The sequence below is a fragment of the Marmota marmota genome, unplaced genomic scaffold, assembly GCF_001458135.2.
Source record: "Marmota marmota marmota unplaced genomic scaffold, marMar, whole genome shotgun sequence".
In the NCBI taxonomy this organism is placed as follows: domain Eukaryota; kingdom Metazoa; phylum Chordata; class Mammalia; order Rodentia; family Sciuridae; genus Marmota; species Marmota marmota.
In genome coordinates, this window is record NW_026000211.1 from 18,705,878 (window position 1) to 18,719,791 (window position 13,914).

The 13,914-nt window shown below is 36.2% G+C and overlaps 1 protein-coding gene across 1 annotated transcript in view; it reads left to right on the top strand.

The window, feature by feature from the left end:
- Positions 1 to 13,914, top strand: part of Vegfc (vascular endothelial growth factor C) — a 121,489-nt gene continuing 107,575 nt past the window's right edge. Inside the window, exon 1 of the mRNA XM_015486194.2 lies at positions 1 to 293. Within this exon, the coding sequence (XP_015341680.1) occupies positions 150 to 293 (144 nt within the window). The 5' untranslated portion in view covers positions 1 to 149. The remainder of the gene's footprint in view (positions 294 to 13,914) is intronic.

The following is a 13,914-nucleotide window of genomic DNA, read 5'->3' on the forward strand; positions in this document are numbered from 1 at the left end:
CCCGGACTCGCTCCCGCCGCCTCCGGCTCGCCCAGCGGGGGGTCACGGAGAGGAAATCGGGGGGGAAAGGGGACGAGGAGGGGACTTCTGCATCGCAGGGGCGCCCGCGCCCCCACCCCTGGCCCCGCTAGCGGACCGGTCCTTCCACCATGCACTTGCTGGGCTTCTTCTCTCTGGCGTGTTCCCTGCTCGCCACTGCGCTGCTCCCGGGTCCGCGCGAGGCACCCGCCGCCGCCGCCTTCGAGTCCGGCCTCGGCTTCTCCGACGCGGAGCCGGACGGGGGCGAGGTCAAGGTAAGAGCGCCGAGGGTGCCTGTCTGGGGCCGGACCGGGGCCCAAGTCCGGCTGCCGGCTCAGTTTGCTAAGAACCTGCGCACAAGATCTAAGTGTGTACCCCTTTAGCTTCGTGGAGTCAAAGTTACCGAGCCCAGTGCACGCTTCCTTGGAGAAAAGTTTTTCTTTTTTAAATAGGAAGCTGTTACTGGAAAGGAAAGCAATTTACAGAAGCGGAGGCCCGGGAGAGGTGTCTAGTAATAGAGATCAGAGTCTGTTTCAAAGTGGTCTCCGCTGGCACAACAAGGGCATCTGGAACCCTGCCAGTTGGAGTGGCTCAGGAGAGCATTTAATTCTGGTCGGGAAATGCTTTTTCTTTCCCTGGCTGATCTGTGGGACTCCAAACAGCTTCTGGGGCAAGGATGACCAGTCGAGCGAGTCTGATTTTCCTGAAGTGTTCATAGTATGTGGAGCACTCAGCCGGCGCCTTGCGCTATTTTGGAAAAAGTGTAAGGGAATTTAGGAACTGGGCTTGGGGGCTTGAGACTTAAAAGTTCACTTGAAGTTGGTCAAACTTGGAATGTAACCGGAGGTTAGGCTCATTTAGATCAGAATCAAACAAAGCTTTTTTTTTTTTTTTATTCCAACTTTATAAATTCTTCTTTCCGAAAATCTGGTCATGAAATATTAAAATTAAGTTGTCTTTTTCTTGTTTGAGTTATTTTATTTATTTTGCTTTTAAGTAAGAGGAGTTTATTTTTTGCCTAAAAGTGTTGCTTTTGAAGGCATTCTGATTTTCAAATAATGGCATTATGGTGTTTGTGTCTGTTCTTACTGGGTTCTTCTGAAGAGTATGTTTTTAAACTAAAAAGTTCATAACAGTGGAGTATGCTTTATAGAGTTCTTGAACTCCTGAAATTTTATACTCAACATACTATGAGATACCAACACTTGCAGTGCCTCTGGCTGAAACTACACTGCAGCGGTTTATTTCAACTGATGGCAAATGAGAAGTGCCAGTGATATGTTGCTCTCAACTTTCAAGTGACTTTATTCATGAACATATACTGAATGTGTAGAAATTAAGTTGTCTTTCCAGTTATATTTTGAGATGCACTTTAAGACTAAGAAGACTAAGGTTTAAAATTAACTACTTTTGCATTTTAAATTTTGGGAAAAATTAAAATATATCAGAATTTGTAGTTTGATAATTGAAGTCAACAAAAAAAATGAAATTCTCAGTTTCATTCACAATGTAAGTATTATCTATATACATTAAGTTGCAAAACAAACAGTGTACATTATGTGCATTACAATTCAACACAAATACATCACTATAGCTATAGTAATGAAAATGTCCTTCTGTTTTTAAATACCACAAAAATGTAGCATTGGACCCAGTAATGCCATCTGTAATTTGAGTCCTTGAATTTTGCCACATCTGTTCACTTTCTGTGTCTGAAAACTCAAACTAATTTAAGTGTAACTTAGTAAGACAACACCTCTCCATTGCCTATGGTAACTTTGGTTTACAATAAGAAAGTGTGATGCTTTAAGTAAAATGAGAAGCACTTCCCTATAAGACAATATCCTAGATGAGATTTGCTAACTCTGGGTCAGTCATGAATGAATGTTCTGCAGAAGTGGGTGAGGATGGAGGGAGGAGGGATGTTATGTCTTGGTATGGGATTGGAGGGTAAAAATAGTTAATTTATTTTAATTTTCAAAATTGTCTTCATTGGTGGTGAGTAATAAAAATTTCCCTTCTCTGAAACTCTATTCATTTTTGTTGGTAAATGTGCTTTTCATATTTAACCATCTTTTCTGTTCTGTACAGTGAATATGGATTGATATTCTGTATGTGATGTGAATTCTTTCCTCACACGATAAAACATTATTTTAAATCTCTTGAGTTTTACACAGCAGTATATTATTGCTGCACTAAACTTTTCCCCAGTGGTGAATATAACTTTGACAGGATATATGTCATTAATGACTTCAGTAAAACTGTTCTGTCCTTGCTGTGAAACTTGGATGCAACTGCTCCAAAGACTCCCTGTCTCTCCCTAGTGGTCTGTCTATGTAAGCACCTCATTTAGATGAAGGCATGCAAGAATCAGGGAGGAACCAATTGTTAATTTTCTATGAACAGTAAAATCCAGCATGATATTTCAGAAAGTAAATAAAAGATGCCTTATATACCTAATCCCAATAGATGGAAATTTTTGGTAATTAACACTTAACATAGTAATTTAAAATTATATAGCTAATATGAAGCTACTCACAAACTATGAACCATATCTAGCTATCCAATCCTTTTGTGGTCCCCAAAGCCATACAAAATATTGGAAGTGAAATCAGAAAAGGAATCAAGATCTTTTTTTCTTGACTTATATTTGCATTTAGTAGGTTCCCATTTCTAATTATCGGTATTGTATGATTTCATGAAAAGTTCTAAAATGTTTCTCTGAAGGAGCTTTGTACAAACTATCAATGTCAGAATAGTATGTTGGTTAAAAGTGAAATTAACTGAATATAATTGGTGAAAAGAAGAAGTATCTAAATTGTTATCCAACTAACAAAACTGCAAAACCTAGAAAACACATTAAATCTCTAAATCTAGTGATTTACAACAAGAGTTTATATAGAGTTCACTCTGGGTGGTAGGAGTTGAGTTTGATTTTAAGGAAGAAGTTGGTTTATGACCAAAAAGGAAAGGAAAAAAAAGGAAGAATTACTTCATAGGAAGTATATTTATGGAACTTTTACTCCATAAATATAGTGGATTGTAGTGGGATCTAGATATCTAGATCAGGAGCAGCATTTCTCAAAATAGTGTCTGTGTGCCAACTACATCAGAATTCCCTAAGGTTTTTTTTTTTTTTTTTCTCTCCTTAACCTTATACCAACTGTAACTCTTGGCTTGGAACTATGAATATACATTTAAAATAGTATCCTCATTCTCATTCACAATGAAAGTATTATCTGCACTTATCTATAATGTGTCTCAATGACTAATTTCGGTGGTTATATCATCTTCCTTATATAATTGTTGAGTCTGAAGAATAATCTGTCAGCCATGGGCATAGTAAAAGACATATGCCATTTTTCCTCTCTTTGAGGAGTTAATAGCTCAGGTTAAAAAAAATAAAGATCTATGAACAAAAAAACTATGAGATACATTGCCCTTTTGTGAGGGAATTGGCACAAAGAGTTGTCTGTGTTCTAAAGTTTGGATGAGAGACTCATCATGGTGGTCTGGATTATCTGGGAACCTTGACCTGAGAACAGAGCATGAGTTGTAACTTGGATGTGAATTTCCAGCAGGCAGTTCATCAAAACCAGAAGTCTATTTGATCTCTTGAATGGGATGAGAAAATGAGAACACAAGCAGGACACTTTGACTGGAGGATTGTATAGGGTAACAGTGAAGACTCCTCAATAAGAATAAGTTAAGAGATAATTAGGATCATTACTGTTTATGGCCTGAGCCAGTTTAAGCAGTCTAAACTTCATGCTATGGATCAGAGAGGGTTATTCATGACCCAAGCAACTGAATAACATAGTAAGAAGACTATTGAAATTATTCCTGGGGTTGATTAGGACTTTTACTAGGTCATTAGGACTTTTACTGGGGAGATGATCCATTTAAGAAGCAACAGAAATAATCTAGATAGGAAATGATGAAGAGTCATCATGAGTGTTGGCAGAGGAAACAGATGAAGGAGCTGCTAACAACAAAGAACCCATAGATCTGGTAACTGACCAATGTGAGAGTTAAGGGAAGGGGGAATTCACCCTGGTCTCAATGTTTGAATCATAGGAACATATTGGTTCTACTTGTAGGATTAGGGTATTTCAGAGAAGAGACTAGTATTCATGGATGGATAGTGGATGATGACAGCATTCTTCCATAAAAAAATGTATTTAGTAGACAATAGGACATCTTTGCAGAAACAAAGTAAACTTTACAAATTTACATTCCATTGAAGGGAAATAACTGTCTAGAGTCAACAGGATGTGAACTGCATAATATACTTAAAATATTTGGGCATTTAACAGGTGTTAAGGACAATTCCTATGGGAAAATTAAGAGTATGCCTGTCCTGTTACCCTTCATTAAACATGAGGAGGTAAATTTTATTTTTTATTTTTATTTTTGGTACTGAGGATTGAACTCAGAAACACTCGATCACTGAGACACATCCCTAGCCCTATTTTGTATTTTTATTTGGAGACAGGATCTCACTAAGTTGCTTAGTGCCTCGCCATTGCAGAGGCAAGCTTTGAACTTGTGATTCTCCTGTCTCTGCCTCCAGAGCCACTGGGATTACAGGTGTGAGTCAGGGCGCCAGACTAAGAGGTAAATTTTATCGAAGTAGAATTCCACAAAAGTGTCTGTAATTTTTAGTCATTTACTGGGAGGCTTCTCTGTGCTCTGTCTTGCAGTGCTCATACTTCTCAGTAGGAATCTCCCTCCACCCACAATCAGTCTTTAGAAAGGAGGTTCAAGATTAAGGAAACTTGAAATGTTTGTGGAAGAGGAAACCTTTAAACTCTTTTAGCTTCACTGGACAACAATTTATGTTACAGGCTCAGAGTTTGACTTCCTATGAGCCCCTCTCTGAGTAGGGCAAAAGATTATATCATGGAAGAATTGGATTCATGTCCCTTTATCCAGAGTATCTGATTTTTTAATAGCTGGCCTATAATGGCTGTGTTTATAATTTTCCTCAGAATGTACGATTAAGTTTTTGTGAATCTCCTCTCTTAGATTTCTGACATTAGTCTGAGTGATGCTGGTCATATATGAATATGAACATAAAAAGCTCTGTTCTTTCATTTTAGTTTCCACTTCGTTGTATTTCTTCTCCTGAACTGGTAGCCATTTTTTTTTCCATGAGTTAATATCAAAACTGCTTCAGGAAGCAGTTAATTCTTGATCTCAGTTGAATATCTTTAAGAGCACTGGGTGGCTATTCTTGTCCTTCTAAACTGATTTCAGAAGAGTACAGAGTAGAGGATTTGGGGTTCTTAAGAAGGAGCTTTTGGCCTTCTTTTCACCATGGGCCAGCCTGGAAGCTTCTCTCAGCTCTTAACTTGGGGACACAGTTGCTGTTGTGAGAAGAGGGATGGAGGGCCTCTTGTACCCTCAGCCCTACTCTTGCCTTCAGCACCTCCAGGCTTCTTCCATGAAGGTTTAGATTATCCTCCAGGTGCCATCCATTCCTCTGTATATTAAGAGTCAGAATTTAAATAATGAGCTGTGACATCCTAAGCACTTGCCTGTTCTATGCACCTTGCTAGGGCCTTATAACTTAATTATATTTTGTTTTTTATTACACCTCCATGAGATATACATTATGTTTCATTAAGAATGATGGAGCTAAGACTCAGATGACTTAACAAACATCAAGAATAGTTTTTTTTCTTTGAAAAATACTTTTGCAACATTTAGAGAACACCTTGGAGAAATGTGGTGATGGGTTTGGATCTTTTGGGTTGGTGAAAGACATATGATCTATTCTCCTTTCAGCATCATTGCGGCTCTCCCCCCTGCACATGGCAGTAATGTGCAAGAAGGCAGAGAGAATGTATCACTCTACATTTATGGCTGCCCTGTGAAAACTGCTTAGGTCCAGATTCCCTATAATGGAACAAACTACAATGAACGTGAACTTTCTTCCAGACATGCTACCCCTTTGACTAAAGATAGATCATGAATGACCTAATTTATGGAAGTATTGAAAGAATAACTACTTAGCTAAGAGCCTAATGTGAATTCCTGACAGTTATTAAGCAGTTTTTCTAAGTTGTGCTAATATAACCTCAGTGAAAGACTGTAATTTTACCTATGCCAAATGACCTTTCACAAATAAGTAGATTTGGAAAGAACAAACTTTAGTTGGCAGAACCATTATACCTCTGCAAACTTCTGAACATATACTGTTTCATCTTTTGCCAGTTACAATATTTCCTGGCAGACATGCATACTGTAGACACTACATTGGCCTACCATTTGTTAAGTATACATATTGGTAAGTACACATTTGTAAATTCGCATTCAGATATCATGGATTTTTTTCAAGTTAGAAAAAAAAACCTGAGAATTTTGCACAAAAAGGGATGCTAAGGAGTTTAATACATAATGTAATTCTAAATTTTAGTATAACTATTTCAAGTATGTCTGTGTAATTGTTTCTTCTGAAATTTACTTGTGTAAATTGTATGGGTGCTTCCTATCCCTAATCTATTTATTTTTTTCAGAGTTTATAATTTAAGAGAGCAGAGATTGTGTTGATTTGCTTTATTGGCATCCATAATAGAAGAAATCCAGTAGGTATCTTAAAATATCTTTTGCTAATGGATTCCTACTATTTCTTTATACTGATCTTATCCTTGGGGCTTTCAAGTGTTCATTTTTTTTTTTTTTTTGTAATTGTGAAATCCAAAAGCTCATTCCCATAAATTTGATACTTTAACACTATCCTGAATTGACATACTACTGTTGACTGTCTTTATTTATCCTATAAGTTTAAATATTTCTAAACTTTATTGAAGAAACAGCAGCATATTTATTCATGAGAAGTTGCTATAGATCCTGCTGGTTGAGGGATGTTGAATATTAAAATGCATATACACTGGATTTCTTAAAAAATTCTGGCATCTGAGATTGATGTCCTACAAGGGTTTAGGGTTAGGGAGTGGATTGTAGGCCTGTTGTTTTCAGAAGCCTTCCTTAGGGACTGGCTGGAAGGGGCAGGGAAAGGAAATTGAAGACCTCATGAAGGAAGTGCTATAGATGCTCCTAACACTTAAACTTTACCCATTAGTACCTTGTTTATGTGCTTACAAATCCATATTCTCATATGTAAGTCTCCTTTAATTCAGGGGCACTATAATTAATTCTCATCAATGGCAGCTTTAATTCAAAGTAGGAGATTATAATGTGATGAGTAATGTAAAAAAAATGTGGAGTGATTGATTCTTGTCAATAGCAAGTTTATGATCATTTTTGAGAAACACCAAATTTACTCATTAAAAATACAATAAATGGGAACTGGGGATAGAGCTCTGTTGGTAGAGTGGTTACCTAGAATGCACAAGGCCCAGAGTTCAGTTCCCAGCACAGAAATGAATTGAACTATAAATACAGGCAATATAAAATATTTTTGTGAGAGAGTTTCATGAGTTATCACCAATTGTAGGGTAGGCTTTTGGTTGTTGCTTGGGCAGGCCTGGTAGAATTGAGATGATATGAGATTAAATGAAAAAAAAAAAGAGTAGATGCTGATTACAGAAATTGGGAGGGGGAATATTTTGGATATTGAAGAGTGACCACAAAGTATGAAAGTAATAATGGTCAGGGGTGTTTGGGAACTGGGAAGGGACTCTTTCACTGAAGAGTCAAGAGCTTAAAGGGAAAAAGAGGGCATTATGGAACGTGAGATGCACAAGATCCACTCTGAGTTTGGGTTAAAGCAATAAGAGCCACCACAGATTCCTGAATGTGACTCTTAAAGTGGGATATAAGAAGGCTAATTTGCTCAAAAGTGTCTAAAGAAATCAACTAGAAGCCATTTTAACTCTGGATTTCGTGAGTTTAGCAGTGACTATCTTTCTCATTCCATGACCACCCATATGTGGTATTTGAACTCCTCTATATGCCTCTGATTTCTGATGATTACAGTGGTGATTACTTTTGACTTATGTAAACACCCATTACTGTGTGATCTGGATACATTTATAAAACATATTAATAACAGACAACTTTGCTATCACGATTTGCATTCCAAACAGAGTAAGCAGTGTAAACAGTGGTCATGCTTAGATACACACACACACACACACACACACACACTTCACCTCTTATGAATTGTTTAAACTGGCAACCATGGGTTATGTATTGTTTCTTGCATGGCTAAGTATTTTTTGACAATTCATTGAAACAAAATCTTAAAGAAAATTCTGAAGTGTATGAGACTTAGAGTTCATAATTTATAATTTAGTTTGTAATTTTTCGAGACTGTATTAACCACATGTAGGTGTAGGTCAGCTGGCAATTTATCAGAAAAAGAGATAATCCAAAAGTGTCTTAGAAATTCCTTCTTTGAAAATTTTGCTTAAATGTTGTTTAGTCAGCTTTTGTGTTGATATGATCAAAATATCCAACAAAAACACCTTGGAGGAGGAAAAGTTTATTGGGGGCTTATAGTTTCAGAGGTCACATCCACCGATGGCTGACTATTGCTCTGGGCTTGAGGTAAGACAGAATACCATGGTGGAAGGGCCCAGTGGAGGAAAGCTGCTCAGCTCATGACCCAGTGAGGAAGAGGGGAGACAGAGACAGAGGGGAGAGCCACAGGGAAGATACACCCTTCAAGAGCATGCCCCCAGTGACCTACCTCCCCTGGGCATGCCCCATTGCCTATAGTTACCAGTCAGTTCATTCTAAGTAGGATGGAGTGATTAGGTTACAGCTCTAATAATTCAGTCTTTTCATCTCCAAACATTCCTGCATTAACAGGAGCTTTTGGGGGATACCTCATGTCCAAACCAAACAAAATATTCCTGTTAACAGTAAGATTAGAAAGACAGGGTAGGGAATAAACAAAATAAATAGTATAAATACTTTGCAGCTCTTGTTATAAATAATTTTTAACATAGAAAAAACTTGTTTAAACTCAAGACATCTAGTAGAAAAAATATACAGATGAGCAACCTTGTACAAGTAGTGGTATTGAAGCATTTAAAAGGCATACTTCTCAGCCAGGTGCAGTGGTACACGCCTGTAATCCCAGCAGCTCAGGAGGCTGAGCCAGAAGGATCCTGAGTCCAAAGCTAGCCTCAGCAACTGTGAGGTACTAAACAACTCAGTGAGACCCTGTCTCTAAATAAAATACAAAATAGGGCTGGGGATGTGGCTCAGTGGTTTAGTGCCCCCTGAGTTCAATCCCTGATACCGACCGCCACCGCCCCCCCTCAAAAAAGCATACTTTTCTATAAGGTCAGCTTTCAACACTTGCCTTGTTTGGGTAGGTAAATAGGAAATGAATATTTTGGGACTGATAATAAAGGTGTGTTTTGTGACTTGTATAGTTGTAGAGGTTTTTATATGTTTATTTTCTAATGAATTTTACCTTCACGCTTGGTCCCGAAATTACTACCCTTCCTTTCCTGCAGTAGTAAAGCATGTGTTCAGTCATGAGTGGTTAAGGCTGTAGTCAAAGCTAGCCTTTTCCTGAGTGCAGATTCTATGTACTTTCCTTTGCATTTCCTACGACAATGCTGTGAAGAACTGTCAGTATTTTTTCTTGTTTCAATTATCTAACTGTCGCTTGCTTCAGTGACATAAATGTTAAGATAGAGATGCAGTGTAGTGGTTGAGAGCACAGGCTCTGAAATACTTTCTGTATTCACAATCTAGGTATGTATGTTTACATCCTGCCAGTGCCACTTACTACCCATGTGACTGCACACAAATTATTTAGCTTCTTTGTGCTTCTTTGGTACTTACTTCCTAAGGTTATATTTATGGTGGTGCATATTTATCTTTCTATAAAATTTTTGTTACATGGATAGTATTCATGATTAGAAAAAAAATCAGCATGTATTATGTCCTCAGTCCATGAAGAAGTTGAATTTCTAGTACTTTGCAAAAGTAACTTGTTACATATTTTTAATATAAGCTTACTGATAATTTCTAAAATAAGAGAATGTAGTATTGATGTTTGATTTTAAGGCAGCTGGAAAAAATATTGCACGTTTAATCATTCAGTGTATGGAGGCTACATATATATTATAGTTGTTTATTATATGATTTTACCTGTGCTGAGTACCTGGATTTTTTCTTTTCTGTGACAACTCTGGCAATCTTGTATAATGGGCATCACTTAATCACCTAAAGTGTTCATACTTAAGTCATTTGCTTATCACACAGAGCATTTTTATAATGCCAGATAATTTCATATGAACTCATCCTGAATACATTCAAAGCTTAAGCACTTTTCAGGTTTAAAATGTCTATTAATGAAACATGCTAATGTTGCTTCTGTAAACATTTCAAGTCTTGTCAACAGAACATGTGCATTCTAAGTCTACAATGAAAGCATTGCAGAATACTTAAAACATTACAAATATTCTTTCACCGAAGAAAATAAAAAGAACATTTAATGGTAGAAAGTTATATGTAAGAGTTAAACTTTTGTGAATTTGTCTGGAAAAATGTGATTGTATCCCCTTTTGGTACTCTTATTTTGCATGGCACCTAGCAAAGTATATGTGGAGGTGAATCATGGAGTAGATGCTTTCTTGGAGGGCAAATCTGGTTTACTTGGGTTCTCTAATTTACTGTGGTTGGTTTTGTTTGATGGTTCTGTTTGTCATTTTGCCAGTCAGTGCTATGAACTTTGTGGTCTCCGTGTCCTCAGCACTTTATGGTGCTGGGCACTGGAGGGATATGAGTGTACAGGAAAAAGGAATTAAAAATAAGTGATGTACAACATTCCCAGCTCTTGAATAACATATTTTTTTTATTGAATAACATCTTGAAAGTGTTCACTTCCTTAAATTCCAGTACAGATGTTAGTTGGAGTATTTTAGGAACTTTTGACCATATTTCTAAACAGAGAATTTTTTTTCTCACTAAATCTGGAACAAAGGACTGACACTCAGGCAATATGTGCATGAATAAACATTTAGATAATCCTGTACTATCCATATACATGGGCATGCAGATCCTGGTATCATCTTTTTTTTTTTTTAAAGTAAAATTCATAGTTTTACTTCAAGATTAGTACTATATATAATTACAAAAATGAAACTCTATATTGAAGTGGTATTACATTTCCCTAGTTATAGAGTATTCAGATTTAAATTTTTATGTGAAGTAATTTTTTTCACAGTAATATTCCATTCTCACACAAACTTCCTTTTTTAATAAATATGCTGTGCTTTGGCAGGGGGTGGGTGGGTGGTGGTGGTTGGAAACAAGATTAAAGTAACATTTTCATTTAATACTATCTTGTATATAGAAGGACTATTCATGAAATCGATATGTTTGGTTCCAACTTGCTAAGATACTGGAAAAGGATGAACAATTTATGGGGGAAATAAAACAAACAAACAAACATGTATGAGTGCACTACTCAGACCAACATGCTTCTCCCTCCTGGGAACTGGCTAGGGGCCTGGGAGCTTACTGTTATCTGCCATCTCAGAAGTTTAGCACCTTTTCTGAAATGGCTAACAATTACATTACTCAAAAAAAGATGTGTTGGTAATGGCCTTGTAAACTTTCATCAAGAAAATCTTCCTTCCCTTTCTCTTTGTTTATGCTTAGATCAGCTCTATTCCCCCCACCCTGAGTTCCTCACCTCAGACACAAAGAGTGAATGAATCTGGCAAATTGATTAGATTGAAATCTTAAAAGATGATGGTCTTGATTTTCTTTTAACTGGAGTGACCACACAGCTGCCATGGATCCTATAATTGAATTCCTATAAGAGGCATTGCTGTTTCCGCTCACTCTAAGTTACTTGGAAGTAGCCAGTTAATATCAAATACCAGATGTGGGGCTGTTTTAAACCACTGTGGTTTACTTCACTACAGTATCACTGCCTCCATGGAATATTTTTAATTCTTTCTCTTTGTTTGTGTCTGTTGTGGGTATTTAGTTACTTTATCCTTTTTAAAGTCCTCTTCCAAGTTTATGTTCTGAAAAAAATGGAACACTTATTTAGATTCATGTTTGCTTATGGGTCATGACATTTATGATTTCCCCCAAAAATAAACTAATCCATTTGTCTCAGAGCCAAATTTTACATTTGAGATGATAGTGATTCACTGTTTGTTCTCCTTGAGTCTTTTCTCTTTCTTTTAATTTTGGTGTTCATCCATGTTAAATTAGAATTTTATCAAGGCCAAAAATTATTTCTGAGTCATGACCAAAGCACTTCACATTGAGTAATTTGAAGCTGCTTTAGATATACAGATTAAGCAAATAATGATGTCATAGATTTTAATACAAGATTTTGTTTTCTTCCATAATGTTGGTAGCTGTGAGGACTACTCTGCTGAAAACCAAATCAATTTTACTTTAGAAAACGCACCTTTGTGTCATGTCCAAAGGAGCACAGTGCAGTTATTATAGTACTATAATGTAACACATGGTGAATTAAAGATAAAATATTTAACTACTGGGGAGGTTGAGGCAAGAAGATCACAAGTGTAGGCCCACCTAAGCAAGTTAGCTGGACTCTGCTTCAATATAAGATTTAAATGTGGTGATGCATATTGGTGGTAGCATGCTTGCCTCTCATGTGTGAGGCCCTACATTCAATCCCCAGTATTGCCAAAAGTTAAAAAAAAAAAAAACTTGAAGAAATTAAAAACTTTAAAATGATTATTACACTTTGGTGCCATATATTGTTTTACAGTGAGGTTCTTTATAGTTTTAAACCTGGGACATAAATTTAATATAAATATATAATTATAACAAATTTGTATTGAAAATTGAAGTGATATTCTATAAATTAAGATATTTATATGTTAAAATTAAATTTCTGATATTGAGGTGAACTATGCATTGTACTATGTAGACTGGGTATCACACATAAGTATTAAATACTTGCTTGATGAATGAGATAGATGTGAGTTTTGATAGATACTTTTGTAAAATACCAAACAGTCATTTGCCTACTCTGAACTATAATGAGTTCAAGTGAAAGATGTCTATGTTTAAAACCTTTCATTTTTTTAATAAAACATCACTAAAATATCTTAAACATGGATTTTAATATGCATGACTATGGGTCTCATTCCATCTTAATGACACACATCTCTCTGAAGCTGCATGTTGTCCAGCAGGACATTGGAATATTGTTTCCTTTCCATATTTAAGTTCGATCTTCTCCAGAACAGTTTCTGGTTTTCTAAGCCTAAGATATTTTTCATTTTAGTTCATTAAATCCATAATTTTTTTCTAATCTTTGTTTTTTCCTACTGACATTTCCAAGTGTAGGAGGAGTAATATGTACAAATTCTAGGATAATGGTCTCTCTTGAAAGTTAAAAAGGCACCTAATTTAGAGCATATCTTTGCACCTCTGAGCAAAGCATCTTAGGGGATGATGTGCTCTGGATGCTGATTAGATATGGTAGTCTTCCTTTTCTAAACCACACCACATGGTATGTAATCTTTTTTATAAATTACATATTCTTTTATTCCTTTTTATATAATCTTTTACTCTAATGCACTATTTTAGTAATCTTCAAACTACTTTTACTAATTATAAAATAACTATATCCATCACTGCCAGGAATTAACTCATTGTTGATGCCACCTTATGTTATAATCTATATGTGTCATCAAACTAAATACATTAAAACTTTTATTTAGCTGCATTCTCTTCAATTTAAATATGAAATTTGATTCTTTGGGAAAATCAGACTCCACAGACTCTGTTGTCTTTTCATCTCTAAGTATGTTTCTTCCTACTATTTTGGTTCATAGATGACACTTTTCTATTAGGATGGCTTTAATTTTAATGTACTGTTTTTTTTTTGTTTTTTTTTTTTGGTTTTATGACTGGAAGAATCTAGTACATACTGTATCTAGAAATAGAGAAGTATACATTAAATAT